At 47.8% G+C, this 19,161-nt stretch overlaps 1 protein-coding gene across 1 annotated transcript in view; it reads left to right on the top strand.

Moving 5' to 3' along the window:
• The window catches only part of DZANK1 (double zinc ribbon and ankyrin repeat domains 1), a 172,427-nt gene extending 160,041 nt beyond the window's left edge, over positions 1 to 12,386 (top strand). Inside the window, exons 19-21 of the mRNA XM_063918148.1 lie at positions 9,572 to 9,699; positions 9,903 to 9,977; positions 12,055 to 12,386. Coding sequence (XP_063774218.1) covers positions 9,572 to 9,699; positions 9,903 to 9,977; positions 12,055 to 12,220 — 369 coding nt within the window. The 3' untranslated portion in view covers positions 12,221 to 12,386. The remainder of the gene's footprint in view (positions 1 to 9,571; positions 9,700 to 9,902; positions 9,978 to 12,054) is intronic.
• Positions 12,387 to 19,161: the final 6,775 nt, after the last annotated feature.

Here is a 19,161-nt window from a genome sequence, read left to right as displayed (position 1 = left end):
TGACACTTTTCCTGGTTTTAGGAGGTTCCTGACTAGCTCGGATAACTCCCTGGCTTTCTTCTCCGGGAGAAACACCTTTTTCTGGACTGTGTCCAGAATCATCCCTAGGAACAGCAGACGTGTCGTCGGAAACAGCTGCGGTTTTGGAATATTTAGAATCCACCCGTGCTGTCGTAGAACTACTTGAGATAGTGCTACTCCGACCTCCAACTGTTCTCTGGACCTTCCATTTTCTTTGAAGAAGAATCATCATTTCGGCCATTACCTTGGTAAGGACCCGGGGTGCCGTGGACAATCCAACCGGCAGCGTCTGAAACTGATAGTGACAGTTCTGTACCACGAACCTGAGGTACCCTTGGTGAGAAGGGCAAATTGGGACATGGAGGTAAGCATCTGTCCCGGGACACCATATAGTCCCCTTTTTCCTGGTTCGCTATCACTGCTCTGAGTGACTCCATCTTGATTTGAACCTTTTTATGTAAGTGTTCAAATATTTCAGATTTAGAATAGGTCTCACCGAGCCGTCTGGCTTCAGTACCACAATATAGTGTGGAATAATACCCCTTTCCTTGTTGTAGGAGGGGTACTTTGATTATCACCTGCTGGGAATACAGCTTGTGAATTGTTTCCACTACTGCCTCCCTGTCGGAGGGAGACGTTGGTAAAGCAGACTTCAGGAACCTGCGAGGGGGAGACGTCTCGAACTTCCAATCTGTACCCCTGGGATACTACTTGTAGGATCCAGGGGTCCACTTGCGAGTGAGCCCACTGCGTGCTGAAACTCTTGAGACGACCCCCCACCGCACCTGAGTCCGCTTGTATGGCCCCAGCGTCATGCTGAGGACTTGGCAGAAGCGGTGGAGGGCTTCTGTTCCTGGGAATGGGCTGCCTGCTGCAGTCTTCTTCCCTTTCCTCTATCCCATGGCAGGTATGACTGGCCTTTTGACCGCTTGCCCTTATGGGGACGAAAGGACTGAGGCTGAAAAGACGCTGTCTTTTTCTCCTTTATACGGCAATACTTCCATGTGCCGTTTGGAATCTGCATCACCTGACCACTGTCGTGTCCATAAACAACTTCTGGCAGATATGGACATCGCACTTACTCTTGATGCCAGAGTGCAAATATCCCTCTGTGCATCTCGCATATATAGAAATGCATCCTTTAAATGCTCTATAGTCAATAAAATACTGTCCCTGTCAAGGGTATCAATATTTTCAGTCAGGGAATCCGACCAAGCCACCCCAGCGCTGCACATCCAGGCTGAGGCGATCGCTGGTCGCAGTATAACACCAGTATGTGTGTATATACTTTTTAGGATATTTTCCAGCCTCCTATCAGCTGGCTCCTTGAGGGCGGCCCTATCTGGAGACGGTACCGCCACTTGTTTTGATAAGCGTGTGAGCGCCTTATCCACCCTAAGGGGTGTTTCCCAACGCGCCCTAACTTCTGGCGGGAAAGGGTATACCGCCAATAATTTTCTATCGGGGGAAACCCACGCATCATCACACACTTCATTTAATTTATCTGATTCAGGAAAAACTACAGGTAGTTTTTTCACACTCCACAAAATACCCTTTTTTGTGGTACTTGTAGTATCAGAAATATGTAACACCTCCTTCATTGCCCTTAACAAGTAACGTGTGGCCCTAAAAGAAAAATACGTTTGTTTCTTCACCGTCGACACTGGAGTCAGTGTCCGTGTCTGTGTCGACCGACTGAGGTAAAAAGACGTTTTAACGCCCCTGACGGTGTTTGAGACGCCTGGACAGGTACTAATTGGTTTGCCGGCCGTCTCATGTCGTCAACCGACCTTGCAGCGTGTTGACATTATCACGTAATTCCTTAAATAAGCCATCCATTCCGGTGTCGACTCCCTAGAGAGTGACATCACCATTACAGGCAATTGCTCCGCCTCCTCACCAACATCGTCCTCATACATGTCGACACACACGTACCGACACACAGCACACACACAGGGATGCTCTGATAGAGGACAGGACCCCACTAGCCCTTTGGAGAGACAGAGGGAGAGTTTGCCAGCACACACCAAAACGCTATAATTATGCAGGGACAACCTTTATATAAGTGTTTTTCCCTTATAGCATCTTAATATATATAATCATATCGCCAAATAAGTGCCCCCCCTCTCTGTTTTAACCCTGTTTCTGTAGTGCAGTGCAGGGGAGAGCCTGGGAGCCTTCCCACCAGCATTTCTGTGAGGGAAAATGGCGCTGTGTGCTGAGGAGAATAGGCCCCGCCCCCCTTTTCGGCGGGCTTCTTCTCCCGTTTTTCTGAGACCTGGCAGGGGTTAAATACATCCATATAGCCCCAGGGGCTATATGTGATGTATCTTTTAGCCAGTATAGGTATTTCATTGCTGCCCAGGGCGCCCCCCACAGCGCCCTGCACCCTCAGTGACCGCTGGTGTGAAGTGTGTGACAACAATGGCGCACAGCTGCAGTGCTGTGCGCTACCTCATGAAGACTGAAAAGTCTTCTGCCGCCGGTTTCTGGACCTCTTCACTTTTCGGCATCTGCAAGGGGGTCGGCGGCGCGGCTCCGGGACCGGACTCCATGGCTGGGCCTGTGTTCGATCCCTCTGGAGCTAATGGTGTCCAGTAGCCTAAGAAGCCAATCCATCCTGCACGCAGGTGAGTTCACTTCTTCTCCCCTAAGTCCCTCGTTGCAGTGAGCCTGTTGCCAGCAGGACTCACTGTAAAATAAAAAACCTAAAAACTTTTTCTAAGCAGCTCTTTAGGAGAGCCACCTAGATTGCACCCTGCTCGGACGGGCACAAAAACCTAACTGAGGCTTGGAGGAGGGTCATAGGGGGAGGAGCCAGTGCACACCACCTGATCCTAAAGCTTTATTTTTGTGCCCTGTCTCCTGCGGAGCCGCTAATCCCCATGGTCCTGACGGAGTCCCCAGCATCCACTAGGACGTCAGAGAAATAAAGATTTTACTCACCGGTAAATCTATTTCTCGTAGTCCGTAGTGGATGCTGGGGACTCCGTAAGGACCATGGGGAATAGACGGGCTCCGCAGGAGACTGGGCACTCTATAAGAAAGATTTGGTACTATCTGGTGTGCACTGGCTCCTCCCTCTATGCCCCTCCTCCAGACCTCAGTTAGGATACTGTGCCCGGAAGAGCTGACACAATAAGGAAGGATTTTGAATCCCGGGTAAGACTCATACCAGCCACACCAATCACACCGTATAACTCGTGATACTATACCCAGTTAACAGTATGAAATATAACAGAGCCTCTCAACAGATGGCTCAACAATAACCCTTTAGTTAGGCAATAACTATATACAAGTATTGCAGACAATCCGCACTTGGGATGGGCGCCCAGCATCCACTACGGACTACGAGAAATAGATTTACCGGTGAGTAAAATCTTATTTTCTCTGACGTCCTAGTGGATGCTGGGGACTCCGTAAGGACCATGGGGATTATACCAAAGCTCCCAAACGGGCGGGAGAGTGCGGATGACTCTGCAGCACCGAATGAGAGAACTCAAGGTCCTCCTCAGCCAGGGTATCAAATTTGTAGAATTTAGCAAACGTGTTTGCCCCTGACCTAGTTGCAGCTCGGCAAAGTTGTAAAGCCGAGACCCCTCGGGCAGCCCACTTTCCTCGTGGAATGGGCTTTAACTGATTTAGGATGCGGCAATCTAGCCGCAGAATGCGCCAGCTGAATTGTGCTACAAATCCAGCGAGCAATAGTCTGCTTAGAAGCAGGAGCACCTATCTTGTTGGGTGCATACAGGACAAAAAGCGAGTCAGTCTTCCTGACTCCAGCCGTCCTGGAAACATAAAGTTTCAAGGCCCTGACTACATCCAGTAACTTGGAATCCTCCAAGTCCCTAGTAGCCGCAGGCACCACAATAGGTTGGTTCAAGTGAAAAGCAGATACCACCTTAGGGAGAAACTGGGGACGAGTCCTCAATTCTGCCCTATCCATATGAAAAATCAGATAAGGGCTTTTACAAGACAAAGCCGCCAATTCTGACACACGCCTGGCCGAAGCCAAGGCCAATAACATGACCACTTTCCACGTGAGATATTTCAGATCCACAGTTTTAAGTGGTTCAAACCAATGTGATTTTAGGAAACTCAACACCACATTGAGATCCCAAGGTGCCACGGGAGGCACAAAAGGGGGCTGAATATGAAGCACTCCCTTTACAAAAGTCTGAACTTCAGGCAGTGAAGCCAGTTCTTTCTGGAAGAAAATCGACAGGGCCGAAATCTGGACCTTAATGGAACCCAATTTTAGGCCCATAGTCACTCCCGACTGTAGGAAGTGCAGAAACCGACCCAGCTGAAATTCCTCTGTTGGGGCCTTCCTGGCCTCACACCACGCAACATATTTTCGCCAAATACGGTGATAATGGTTCGCGGTTACTTCTTTCCTGGCTTTTATCAGCGTAGGAATGACTTCCTCCGGAATGCCCTTTTCCTTTAGGATCCGGAATTCAACCGCCATGCCGTCAAACGCAGCCGCGGTAAGTCTTGGAACAGACAGGGCCCCTGCTGCAGCAGATCCTGTCTGAGCGGTAGAGGCCATGGGTCCTCTGATATCATTTTTTGAAGTTCTGGGTACCAAGCCCTTCTTGGCCAATCCGGAACCACGAGTATCGTTCTTACTCCTCGCCTTCTTATTATTCTCAGTACCTTTGGTATGAGAGGCAGAGGAGGGAACACATAAACCGACTGGTACACCCACGGTGTCACTAGAGCGTCCACAGCTATCGCCTGAGGGTCCCTTGACCTGGCGCAATATCTCTTTAGCTTTTTGTTGAGGTGGGACGCCATCATGTCCACCTGTGGCCTTTCCCAACGGTTTATCAACAGTAGGAAGACTTCTGGATGAAGTCCCCACTCTCCCGGGTGTAGGTCGTGTCTGCTGAGGAAGTCTGCTTCCCAGTTGTCCACTCCCGGAATGAACACTGCTGACAGTGCTAGTACGTGATTTTCCGCCCATCGGAGAATCCTTGTGGCTTCTGCCATCGCCATCCTGCTTCTTGTGCCGCCCTGTCGGTTCACATGGGCGACTGCCGTGATGTTGTCTGACTGGATCAGTACCGGCTGGTTTTGAAGCAGGGGTTTTGCCTGACTTAGGGCATTGTAAATGGCCCTCAGTTCCAGAATATTTATGTGTAGGGAAGTCTCCTGACTTGACCATAGTCCTTGGAAGTTTCTTCCTTGTGTGACTGCTCCCCAGCCTCGAAGGCTGGCATCCGTGGTCACCAGGACCCAGTCCTGTATGCCGAATCTGCGGCCCTCTAGAAGATGAGCACTCTGCAGCCACCACAGTAGAGACACCCTGGTCCTTGGAGACAGGGTTATCAGTTGATGCATCTGAAGATGCGATCCCGACCACTTGTCCAAGAGGTCCCACTGGAAGGTCCTCGCATGGAACCTGCCGAATGGAATTGCTTCGTATGAAGCCACCATTTTTCCCAGGACTCGTGTGCAGTGATGCACCGATACCCGTTTCGGTTTTAGGAGGTCTCTGACTAGAGATGACAGCTTCTTGGCTTTCTCCTGCGGGAGAAACACTTTTTTCAGTTCTGTGTCCAAAATCATCCCCAGGAACAGTAAGCGAGTGGAAGGAACCAGTTGTGACTTTGGAATGTTTAGAATCCAGCCATGCTGTTGTAGCACTTCCCGAGATAGTGCTACTCCGACCAGTAACTGCTCCCTGGACCTCGCCTTTATAAGGAGATCGTCCAAGTACGGGATAATTAAAACTCCCTTTTTTCGAAGGAGTATCATCATTTCTGCCATTACTTTGGTAACCACCCTCGGTGCTGTGGACAGTCCAAACGGTAGTGTCTGGAATTGGTAATGGCAATCCTGTACCACAAATCTGAGGTACTCCTGGTGAGGAAGGTAAATGGGGACATGCAGGTAAGCATCCTTGATGTCCAGGGATACCATGTAATCCCCCTCGTCCAGGCTTGCAATAACCGCCCTGAGCGATTCCATCTTGAACTTGAATTTTGTTATGTAAGTGTTCAAGGATTTCAAATTTAAAATGGGTCTCACCGAACCGTCTGGTTTCGGTACCACAAACAGTGTGGAATAGTAGCCCCGGCCTTGTTGAAGTAGGGGTACCTTGACTATCACCTGCTGGGAATACAGCTTGTGAATGGCCTCTAGCACAGCCTCCCTGCCCGAGGGAGTCGTCGGTAAGGCCGATTTGAGGAAACGGCGGGGGGGAGGCGCCTCGAATTCCAGCTTGTACCCCTGAGATACTACTTGAAGGATCCAGGGATCCACCCGTGAGCGAGCCCACTGATCGCTGAAATTCTTGAGGCGGCCCCCCACCGTACCTGGCTCCGCCTGTGGAGCCCCACCGTCATGCGGCGGATTTGGAAGAAGCGGGGGAGGACTTTTGGTCCTGGGAACCTGCTGTGTGTTGCAGCTTTTTCCCCCTTCCTCTGCCTCTAGACAGAAAGGACCCGCCTTTTCCCCGCCTGTTTTTCTGGGGTCGAAAGGACTGTACTTGGTAATACGGTGCTTTCTTAGGCTGTGAGGGGACATGGGGCAAAAATGCAGACTTCCCAGCTGTTGCTGTGGAAACAAGGTCTGAGAGACCGTCCCCGAATAACTCCTCACCCTTATAAGGCAAAACTTCCATGTGCCTTTTAGAATCTGCATCTCCTGTCCACTGCCGAGTCCATAAGCCTCTCCTAGCAGAAATGGACAATGCACTTATTCTAGATGCCAGCCGGCAGATCTCCCTCTGTGCATCTCTCATGTATAAGACTGAGTCTTTTATATGCTCTATGGTTAGCAATATAGTGTCTCTGTCTAAGGTGTCAATATTTTCCGACAGGGAATCTGACCAAGCAGCAGCAGCACTGCACATCCAGGCTGAAGCAATAGCTGGTCTCAGTATAACACCAGTGTGTGTGTATATAGATTTTAGGATAGCCTCCTGCTTTCTATCAGCAGGTTCCTTTAGGGCGGCCGTATCCGGAGACGGTAGTGCCACCTTTTTAGACAAACGTGTGAGCGCTTTATCCACCCTAGGGGGAGTTTCCCAACGTGACCTATCCTCTGGCGAGAAAGGGAACGCCATTAGTAATTTTTTTGAAATCACCAATTTTTTATCGGGGAAAGCCCACGCTTCTTCACACACATCATTCAATTCCTCAGATGGGGGAAAAAATATTGGTAGTTTTTTCTCCCCAAACATAATACCCTTTTTTGAGGTACCTGGGTTTATATCAGAAAGGTGTAATACCTCTTTCATTGCCTCAATCATGCCACAAATGGCCCTAGTGGACATTAAATTTGACTCATCGTCGTCGACACTTGCATCAGTATCCGTGTCGACATCTGTGTCTGCCATCTGAGGTAGTGGTCGTTTCAGGGCCCCTGACGGCCTTTGAATCGTCTGGGCAGGCACGAGCTGAGAAGCCGGCTGTCCTGCATTTGGCATGTCGTCAAATTTTTTATGTAAGGAGTCGACACTTGCACGTAATTCTTTCCATAAGTCCATCCACTCAGGTGTCTGCCCCGCAGGGGGTGACAACACATTTATAGGCATCTGCTCCGCCTCCACATAAGTCTCCTCATCAAACATGTCGACACAGCCGTACCGACACACCGCACACACACAGGGAATGCTCTTAAAGGAGACAGGACCCCACAAAAGCCCTTTGGGGAGACAGAGAGAGAGTATGCCAGCACACACCAGAGCGCTATAATAATACAGGGACTAACTGAATTATGACCCTTTATAGCTGCTTATTGTATTAAACTGCGCCCAAATTTAGTGCCCCCCTCTCTTTTTTACCCTTTCTGTAGTGTAGACTGCAGGGGAGAGTCAGGGAGCTTCCTTCCAGCGGAACTGTGAGGGAATAATGGCGCCAGTGTGCTGAGGGAGATGGCTCCGCCCCTTTTTCGGCGGCCTTTTCTCCCGCTTTTTTCTGTATTCTGGCAGGGGTAATTACCACATATATAGCCTCTGGGGCTATATATTGTGGTTATTTTGCCAGCCAAGGTGATATTATTGCTGCTCAGGGCGCCCCCCCCCAGCGCCCTGCACCCTCAGTGACCGGAGTGTGAAGTGTGTATGAGGAGCAATGGCGCACAGCTGCAGTGCTGTGCGCTACCTTGGTGAAGACTGAAGTCTTCTGCCGCCGATTTTCCAGACCATCTTCATGCTTCTGGCTCTGTAAGGGGAACGGCGGCGCGGCTCCGGGAACGAACACCAAGGACGGGTCCTGCGGTCGATCCCTCTGGAGCTAATGGTGTCCAGTAGCCTAAGAAGCCCAAGCTAGCTGCAAGCAGGTAGGTTCGCTTCTTCTCCCCTTAGTCCCTCGATGCAGTGAGCCTGTTGCCAGCAGGTCTCACTGTAAAATAAAAAACCTAATTTAAACTTTCTTTCTAGAAGCTCAGGAGAGCTCCTAGTGTGCAACCAGCTCGGGCCGGGCACAGAAATCTAACTGAGGTCTGGAGGAGGGGCATAGAGGGAGGAGCCAGTGCACACCAGATAGTACCAAATCTTTCTTATAGAGTGCCCAGTCTCCTGCGGAGCCCGTCTATTCCCCATGGTCCTTACGGAGTCCCCAGCATCCACTAGGACGTCAGAGAAAAATATTTTTTTTAACTAAAATAATTTTGGATAGGGTTAAATTAATGTTCTTCACCTAATTCACTCATAAAAAATCCCCGACAATTTCGGAGGGGTTTTTGAGGAAAAAAATAGTCCGTTAAGTGGTTAATTGTCTAATTGTCCTTTCACATAATACTGGTGGTATTCTCTTCCCTATTTATACTGTTCACTGTCTAATTGGACTTAGCATGGTTAAATGTGGTGTACTTGGAAGGTGTACCCGACATCTTCCTTCCTCCCAGTGTTACTTTCTCCTTTTCAAATGTTTGTCTCATTGATCTGGACTGCTGTGTGATAACCGATTGTATCTGATGACACTGTTTGTACTTTAATGTGATTTCCCCTTTCCCTCTCCCCTTCATTTCTGTTCTCCCAATACAGTATCGGTCTATTTTTGAAAAGTAATAAAAATGTGATCTTAAATAAAAGAAAGGTACAGAAAAGTGAGATTTCCTGTTGCCTGTGCACTTGCTTCAACACGGATATTCTTAAAAGCAGGGATGGTGACAGTAATACCCCTTTTCCACTAGCTCCAAAAATACGGGTAAATGCACAGCGGCGCGCATTTACCCATCTTTTTTACAAGTGGAAACGGCTCCCTCAGTAAAAACCCGGATCAAGTGACCCAGGAATCCTACCCGGGTAGCTACCTGGGTAGAACACGGGAATGATCCGAGTAAGGTGTAGTGTAAACGGAAGCCGTTTACACTGTATAGAAGGGCGGCGCTGGGAGATCATGTGATCTCCCAGTGCCGCCCCTGCTGCGTCACCAACCCGGCAATATGCCAGGATGGTGACTGCTGATGGGAAAGGGGCCAATGCGGGTCGCAGCCGGGTAGCACCCGTGTCAGGCTCCCGGCTGCGACCCGCATTGTAGATGGATAAGGGGTATAAGTTACAGCATTTGAAATAAAACAATATGCTTGTTTACAGGGAGCAGATCCTAATTGCAGTGACAATGAAGACCGCCCTGTACTGACAGTGGCAGTACTCAATAAACATGACAAAGTCATACCAGTCTTGGTACAGAAAGGAGCAGACATAGACCAGCAGTCTGGGCCGTAAGTACCTTTAATATTTCTAACATTTTAACATTTCTTTACATTTCTAACAAATATGACACTTAAAGGCTTTGCCGAAATAGAAAGGAACTTTGTTCAATATTTATGTGTTTGAATTGCAACAAGATTGTGCAAATGTGGCTGTTTATACGCTGTGCTTTGCAGAAGTTGAATGATCTAATAAGACTGAACTTCCCCCTCAGGCACAATAACACGGCTTTGCACGAGGCTGTCTTGCTAGGCTTGGACGGGAAGAAATGTACTGAAGTATTGCTTGGGTAAGGACAAAGCGATTAAGTGACAAGTTTGGTATTAAATGAATTACAATTGAGTCACATGGACACTTAGGGGGCTACTCAAATGTCTGCGAGGCAGGTAATACTAATGGGTGTCTATCGGAACTATTCAAATGTCGCTCTGATCAGATGCCCATTAGCCGCTGCAGTCACATTTCAGCTGGAGGCTGTGAGCTGAAATGTGTGAGAAGTCAGCCGTTTGGGCGACCAAACAGGACTTTGTCCTGCCCATTAATTTAGATGGGTTTGCTGCTTTACACGTCTAAACCCTGTCTAACTGGGCCACGTCAAACATGATAATTAAAGGTTGCCCAGGACAATTGAATAGCAACAATAGGCGCCCTTTAATTATCGCCAAAGAATGAAAATTTGAATAGCCCCCCTACAAATATATTTTGAATTAAATTAATTTCACTAAATAATATCTATTGAAAAAGCAGAACTGAAACCTGAATTTTAATTCCAAAATTAAAAGAAGTGCGCACTGTACTTAAGAAAAGTACACACTGTTTGTGATTTTGGAATAAAAATTTCACATCATTTTTTTTTATTATTTATTCATGGTTTTTACAAAGAAGAAAAATAAAAATGTGAAAATGAATCTTAGGTTTCTCTTGGTTACTGATTTGTTGGCACCTTTTATATATTCTACCTTGTACAGAGCCATACATTCCCCTATCAGCAGATTTTAGAACTACATTTTTTATTTTTCATGGAATCCTTCTCCTTTCAGCTGGAGAGCCAGAGGCCAATCCTATGCATGGATAGTATGCATATTGAATTTGGTGGCATTCCACCTGGTAGTTATAACTACAGACAGGTCTGAATTGGAAAACGTTATTTATGGCCAGGTTGTACTTTACTAATGGCAACTTCACAAAGTGACATTGGGTAGTAGGACACACAGATGTGTCCTTATACACTATTGTTGCAGTCGTGTCAAACATGCCTTCTCGATGTGTGATTCGGCTTGTTCCCAGGGGTAAATTTACTAAGCTACGTGGTTTCCTGATTGGCAAATACTGGAGTGTTTGGGCATTTTTTCAATCACGAAAAATATACTAAATGACAAACACGGGAGTGTTAGTTCAAATAGAAGTTCAAAACACGGATGGACATTTATGATCAAATATACCATCTCCCAAACTCGGATGTAATTTCCATAGACAGCACTGAAAACCATGAATTTACCTAGCATTGTTTCTGCAAACACACCCGTGAATTGTGCAAACTCGGATCAGAATGCACTTTACAAATAGATATCCCCCTCAGCAGCGTGTTCAGAGAAGCCTGCACATATCAGTGGGACCTCTGCAGTGCTTCTGTTGTTAAAAATATGAAAAAAAGGGGTATGAAAAGGAGGGAAAAAAAAATTAACGTAGGGTGTTCTGTCGTTGCCACCAGAGATATTTAAAAACACATTGTGAAAGTAAAATATTAGTAAGCATCCGTGCCCTCACACACACTTATATACACTCCCTGTAGCCATTCATTCCTTTTCTCAAGTCGCATGCGTGAAACCTGTAAAAATAAATCCATACTCTCCTATTCCTAGTGTAGATCATGTCCTCTTACTAAATTTACCCCTTTGCGTCTTTTTCGCTCGAATGTGTTTTAGTCACAATGCAATGCTACAATTTGGTATGTGACACTTGTACATCTGTGTGCCAAGTTCTGTTGTGCTTCGTATACAGATGCATACTCGGTCACACACACAGATGTACAAGTGCTGCATAGCAAATTAATCAGTGCAGTTCCATGAAGCAGTTTTGTCTCCTCTGATTGCGACAGACTCACATTGGGGGGGAAAAGACGCTACACCGCTTGCTGCAGCTCATGAGGATACATCTGTATAAAATCCTGCTCGCCACAAAGTGACTAGTTAAGTCTCACTCAACAGAGACCACTATCCAATGAAGCATATATAGTGATGGGTAAACTGAACTTTAATGTAAAACAATATGATATTTTATGTTGCCTTGTGAAACGTAGGAGTTAGTCATAATCACGTGTCTTACTGTGTTGCAAAATGCTGAAAACTACCCTGTGTACTGTGCAGATGCAACGCAAGTATAAAAAAGAAAAACGATAAAGGTATGACAGCCTATGACCTGGCTCTGAAGAGTGGAAACGACCAGCTGTCCTCACTCTTTGCTTCCAAGATGGGGCAAGGCATGCTGGATAAGCTGACTAAGCCAAGGACTATCAGTCTGGATGTGTTCTGAAAAGATACTGAAATCTTTAATCACTGTGTTTCTGCATTTACCAATCTGTTGGGTAACAAATTATAGATACCACAAATTATCTTATATTCTGCTTAAAATAAAAATCAGGAAAACACTTATGTATATGTGGTTTCATTTAATTACAATAAAGAGACAATTTGTTTGACTTTGTGTGTGTTTCTGGAAACATTTTCTTAAGGAGATATAGTTCAGTACACTTAAGAGGAGTTTTAGCAGAGTACGATTAGCTTCCAAGCACTGAACTGTAACTGACCATTTCCTACTATGTTATGATTAAGGGAAACGCTACATGGTTGGTTACAGAACATACCTTTTGTGTCTCATTGATCAATGCAGATAAAGCCAAGACCGTGTGACTGCTGTTACCACTAATTTCCTCCACAGTACTACTTCCTATTAATAGCAAAACACTTTCCCAAAGCCAGGTGCATTTACCAAAAGATGAATCAGGTGTACAGGTAATGTATCTTTTTACATTCAGCAAGGATTAATACCTGCATGCAACAAAAGGGGTAAGCAAATCACGCATGCACAATAGCAAAAAGGATAAATATGTATCGCTCGGTATATTCTAACAATGTTTACTAAACGAATAATAATGATTTATTACCAGTTATTTATATAGCGCACACATATTCCGCAGCGCTTTTACAGAGAATATTTTGCCCATTCACATCAGTCCCTGCCCCAGTGGAGCTTACAATCTATATTCCCTATCACATGTACACACAGACACATTCACGCTAGTGTTAATTTTTGTTGGGAGCCAATTAACCTACCAGTATATTTTTGGATTGTGGGAGGAAACCGGAGTACCCGGAGGAAACCCACGCAAGTACGGGGAGAATATACAAACTCCGCACAGTTAGGGCCATGGTGGGAATTGAACCCATGACCTCAGTGCTGTGAGGCGGTACTGCTAACCATTACACCATCCGTACTGCCCAAATGATCAAATATTAAATGCATAAACGATGCAACAAAATTGAATAACAAAAATGCACTCTGGGGAGTAGCACAACAATCCGACATATAATATAGTCAGAGCTATCTATTGCAAATGTGAGACAAAGCCCCATGCTCCGACACACGTCTTGCTGAAGCCTAGGCCAACAGTGTGACGGTCTTCCACGTAAGATATTTTACGTCCATCTCCTGTAACGGTTCAAACCAGTCCGATTGGAGCAACTGCAGCACCACATTGAGATCCGAAGGTGCCGTGGGAGACACAAAGGGAGGTTGCATGTGCAGAACACCTTTCAAGAATGTATGGACCTCAGGGAGAGAAGCCAATTGTTTCTGAAAGAAAATGGACAAGGCCGAAATCTGGACTTTTATGGAGCCCAGACGCAGGCCCACATCCACGCCTGCCTTCAGAAAAAGCAGTGAACGACCCAGATGAAATTCCACCACAGAATAATTTCTGCTCTCACACCAAGAGACGTATTTCTTCCAAATACGATGGTAATGCTTAGACGTTACACCCTTCCTGGATTGGATCATAGGGGGTCATTCCGACCTGATCGCACGCTAGCTATTTTTTGCAGCGCTGCGATCAGGTCAAAACTCAGCAAAACTGCGCATGCATATGCACCGCAATGCGCAGGTGCATCGTACAGGTACAAAGTGGATCGGTGCTGGGCGATGGATTTAATGAAGAATCCATTTGCACAGCCAATCGCAAGAAGATTGAAAGAAGAAGGCGTTTATGGGTGTCAACTGACCGTTTTCAGGAAGTGTTTGGAAAAACGCAGGCGTGTCCAAGCGTTTGCAGGGCAGGTGTTTGACGTCAATTCCAGGACCCGACAGGCTGAAGTGATCTCAGCGGATGAGTAAGTTCAGACCTACTCAGAAACTGCACAAAACTTTTTTGTACCGCTCAGCTGCACAAGCGTTCACACACTTGCAAAGTGAAAATACACTCCCCCATAGGCAGCGACTATCTGATCGCAGCGCTGCAAAAAATAGCAAGCGTGCGATCAGGTCGGAATGGCCCCCATAGTCGGGATAAACTTGTGAGGGATCCCTCTCCTGGCTAGAATCAGCCGTTCAGCTTCCATGCTGTCAAACGTAGCCGCGGTAAGTCCTGAAAGACGAACGGGCCCTATTGTAGAAAATCCTCGCAAAGAGGTAGAGGCCACGGATCTTCGAGGAGCATCTCCAGAAGGTCCGGGTACCAGGCCTTTCTTGGCCAGTCCGGAGCAATGAATATTGCTTAAACCCTTTCCCTTTTTACTCTCTCTTTAAAATTCTTGGGATCAGAGGAAGTGGAGGAAACACGTACACCATCTGATAGACTGATGGAGTCATCAAGGCGTCTACTGCCACTGCCTGTGGGTCTGTCGACCTGGAACAATACCGCTTGAGCTTCTTGTTGAGACGAGAGGCCATCATGTCGATCTGTGGATATCCCCATCGACTTGTCAAGCACCTGAACACTTCTGGGTGAATGCCTCACTCCCCCAGGTCCAGGACGTGTCTGCTGAGGAACTCTGCTTCCCAGTTGTCCGGAATGAAGACCGCTGACAACACCACAGTGTTTCTTTCTGCCCAGAGGATAATTCTTGACACCTCTGACATTGCTGCTCTGCTTTTCGTTCCGCCCTGTTGGTTTATGTACGTCACTGCTGTCACATTGTCCAAATGGACCTGAATGGCCTGATCTTGAAGATGTAAGGCCTGCAGAAGGGCGTTGTATATGGCCCAGAGTTCCAGAATGTTGATTGGAAGGACGACTTCCTGACTTGACCATCTTCCTTGAAACTGCACCCCCTGAGAGACTGCTCCCCAACCTCTGAGGCTTGCATCTGTGATTAACAGAATCCAGTTCTGGATTCCGAACCTCCGACCCTCGACGAGGTGAGAAGTCTGTAGTCACCACAGAAGGGAGATCCTGGCTTTTGGCGACAGACGGATCCTCTGGTGCATATGAAGATGCGAACCAGACCATTTGTCCTCGAGCTGGGTCGTGCGTGAAACCTTCCATATTAAAGAGCCTCGTAAGAGGCCACCATTTCCCCCAGAAGGTGAATGCACAGATGCAGTGACATGCGGGTTGGCTTCAGGACATCCCGAACCATCGACTGGAATACCAATGCCTTTTCCAATGGAAGGAACACTTTCTGCGACTCCGTGTCCAGTATCATTCCCAGGAATGGGAGCCTCCTTGTTGGCTCTAGGTGAGACTTTGGAAGGTTCAGAATCCACCCGTGACCCTGGAGGCGTTTGGTTGAGAGACCAATGCTGTACAGCAACCTTTCCCTGGATGATGCTTTTATCAGTAGATCGTCCAGGTACGAAATTATATTGACTCCCTGTTTGCGGAGCAGAAACATCATCTCTGCCATCACCTTGGTGAACACCCTCGGTGCCGTGGAGAAACCAAATGGCAGGGCCAGGACCTGGTAGTGATAGTCCTGCAATGCAAACCGTAGATAAGCCTGATGAGGCGGCCAGATTGGAATGTGAAGGTACGCGTCCTTAATATCCAGAGACACTAGGAATTCCCCCTCTTCCAGACCTGAGATTATCGCTCTCAGAGACTCCATCTTGAATTTGAACACTCGTAAGTACGGGTTCAAAGACTTGAGGTTCAGAATCTGTCTTACCGAACCGTCTGGTTTCGGTACTACGAAAAAGTTGGAGTAGTACCCCCTGTTGAGCAGATGAGGTGTAACTGGAACAATGACCTGAGTCTGTACCAGATTTTGGATGGCATGCTGTAAAGTAATACTTGCCTCTTGTGAAACTGGAAAGCCTGATTTGAAGAATCTGTGAGGTGGTAGCATTTGGAACTCCAGTCTGTAGCCCTGGGAAATAAGATCTATGACCCAAGGATCCTGGCACGAACGTGACCAGATCTGACTGAAGAATTGTAGGCGGGCTCCCACCTGACAGCCTTCCAGGCATTGCTGTCCACCGTCATGCTGAAGTCTTTGAGGAAGCAGAGCCCGAGCTCTGTTCCTGAGCACCTGCAGTTACTGGTTTGCGTGGTTCACCTCTTGCGCCGCTGGAGGACGTAGAAGCACCTCTGGATTTGCCCTTGAACTTGGCTGCCCGAAAGGACTGTAACTTAGAAGTTGAATAAGTTTTCTTGGTAGGGGGGGCTGTGGAAGGAAGATACGTAGACTTACCTGCAGTAGCTGTGGAGATCCACTTGTCTAGTTCATCTCCAAAGAAGGACTCTCCTATGAATGGTAGCCCTTCCACGTCTCTCCTGGAGTCCGCGTCAGCAGTCCACTGGCGTAGCTACAAGCCCCTGCGTGCCGACACTGCCATAGCAGTGCTGCGTGCGTTACGCAAGCCTATCTCTTTTATGGCTTCCATCATAAAGTTCGCAGTGTCCTGTATATGCTGCAGGAGTAAAACAACATACCCCCTAGACAGGGAATCTAACCCCTCAATTAGGTTACCTGACCATTTTGCAATCGCTTTTGTGATCCACGCACATGTAATGGTGGGTCTTTGGGCCACCCCAGCAGCTGTGTATAATGATTTCAATGTAGTCTCAATTTTACGATCAGCCGTGTCTTTCAGGGAGGCTGCACCAGGGACAGGCAATACAATTTTTCGTGACAGCCTAGGGACTGATGCATCCACTATCGGTGGATTTTCCCATTTTTTCTCTGACGTCCTAGTGGATGCTGGGACTCCGTCAGGACCATGGGGAATAGCGGCTCCGCAGGAGACAGGGCACAAAATTTAAACGTTTGACCACTAGGTGGTGTGTACTGGCTCCTCCCCCTATGACCCTCCTCCAAGCCTCAGTTAGGTTTTTGTGCCCGTCCGAGCAGGGTGCAATCTAGGTGGCTCTCCTAAAGAGCTGCTTAGAAAAAGTTTTTAGGTTTTTTATTTTCAGTGAGTCCTGCTGGCAACAGGCTCACTGCAACGAGGGACTTAGGGGAGAAGAAGTGAACTCACCTGCGTGCAGGATGGATTTGCTTCTTAGGCTACTGGACACTAGCTCCAGAGGGACGATCACAGGTACAGCCTGGATGGGTCACCGGAGCCGCGCCGCCGACCCCCTTGCAGATGCCGAATAGAGAAGAGGTCCAGAAACCGGCGGCAGAAGACGTCTCAGTCTTCATGAGGTAGCGCACAGCACTGCAGCTGTGCGCCATTGCTCTCCGCACACTTCACACCAGCGGTCACTGAGGGTGCAGGGCGCTGGGGGGGGCGCCCTGGGCAGCAATGTAATATACCTATTCTGGCTAAAATATATCACATATAGCCCCTGGGGCTATATGGATGTATTTAACCCCTGCCAGGTTCCAAAAAAACCGGGAGAAGAAGCCCGCCGAAAAGGGGGCGGGGCCTATTCTCCTCAGCACACAGCGCCATTTTCCTGCCCAGCTCCGCTGCGAGGAAGGCTCCCAGGACTCTCCCCTGCACTGCACTACAGAAACAGGGTAAAAACAGAGAGGGGGGGCACTTATTGGCGATATTTATAATATTTGAGCTGCTATAAAGGGAACACACTTATTAAGGTTGTCCCTATATATATTTATAGCGCTTGGGTGTGTGCTGGCAAACTCTCCCTCTGTCTCCCCAAAGGGCTAGTGGGGTCCTGTCTTCTATCAGAGCATTCCCTGTGTGTCTGCTGTGTGTCGGTACGTGTGTGTCGACATGTATGAGGACGATGTTGGCGTGGAGGCGGAGCAATTGCCTGTAATGGTGATGTCACCCCCTAGGGAGTCGACACCAGAATGGATGGCTTTGTTTATGGAATTACGGGATAGTGTCAGCACGCTACAAAAGTCGGTTGACGACATGAGACAGCCGGCAAACCAGTTAGTACCTGTCCAGGCGTCTCAGACACCGTCAGGGGCTGTAAAACGCCCTTTACCTCAGTCGGTCGACACAGACCCAGACACTGACACTGAATCCAGTGTCGACGGTGAAGAAACAAACGTATTTTCCAGTAGGGCCACACGTTATATGATCACGGCAATGAAGGAGGCTTTGCATATCTCTGATACTGCAAGTACCACAAAAAGGGGTATTATGTGGGGTGTGAAAAAACTACCGATAGTTTTTCCTGAATCAGAGGAACTGAATGAAGTGTGTGATGAAGCGTGGGTTACCCCAGATAGAAAACTGCTAATTTCAAAGAAGTTATTGGCATTATACCCTTTCCCGCCAGAGGTTAGGGCGCGCTGGGAAACACCTCCTAGGGTGGATAAGGCGCTCACACGCTTATCAAAGCAAGTGGCGTTACCGTCTCCTGATACGGCCGCCCTCAAGGATCCAGCTGATAGGAGGCTGGAGAATACATTAAAAAGTATATACACACATACGGGTGTTATACTGAGACCAGCAATCGCCTCAGCCTGGATGTGCAGTGCTGGCGTGGCTTGGTCGGAGTCACTGTCTGAAAATATTGATACCCTGGATAGGGACAGTATTTTACTGACTATAGAGCAGTTAAAGGATGCATTTCTTTATATGCGAGATGCACAGAGAGATATTTGCACTCTGGCATCAAGAGTAAGTGCGATGTCCATATCTGCCAGAAGAAGTTTATGGACGCGCCAGTGGTCAGGTGATGCGGATTCCAAACGACATATGGAAGTATTGCCGTATAAGGGGGAGGAATTATTTGGGGTCGGTCTATCGGATCTGGTGGCCACGGCAACGGCCGGAAAATCCACCTTTTTACCCCAGGTCACCTCCCAGCAGAAAAAGCCGCAGGCTTTTCAGCCGCAGTCCTTTCGTTCCTATAAGAACAAACGAGCAAAAGGACATTCCTATTTGCCCCGAGGCAAAGGAAAGGGTAAGAGACTGCAACAAGCAGCTCCTTCCCAGGAGCAGAAGCCCTCCCCGGCTTCTACAAAGGCGTCAGAATGACGCTGGGACCTTACAAGCAGACTCAGGGGCGGTGGGGGGTCGCCTCAAACATTTCAGCGCACAGTGGGCTCACT

Source organism: Pseudophryne corroboree, chromosome 4, assembly GCF_028390025.1.
Source record: "Pseudophryne corroboree isolate aPseCor3 chromosome 4, aPseCor3.hap2, whole genome shotgun sequence".
Lineage (NCBI taxonomy): Eukaryota > Metazoa > Chordata > Amphibia > Anura > Myobatrachidae > Pseudophryne > Pseudophryne corroboree.
The sequence above is the reverse complement of the archived record's forward strand: the minus strand, read 5'-3'. Positions and strand labels throughout refer to the sequence as shown.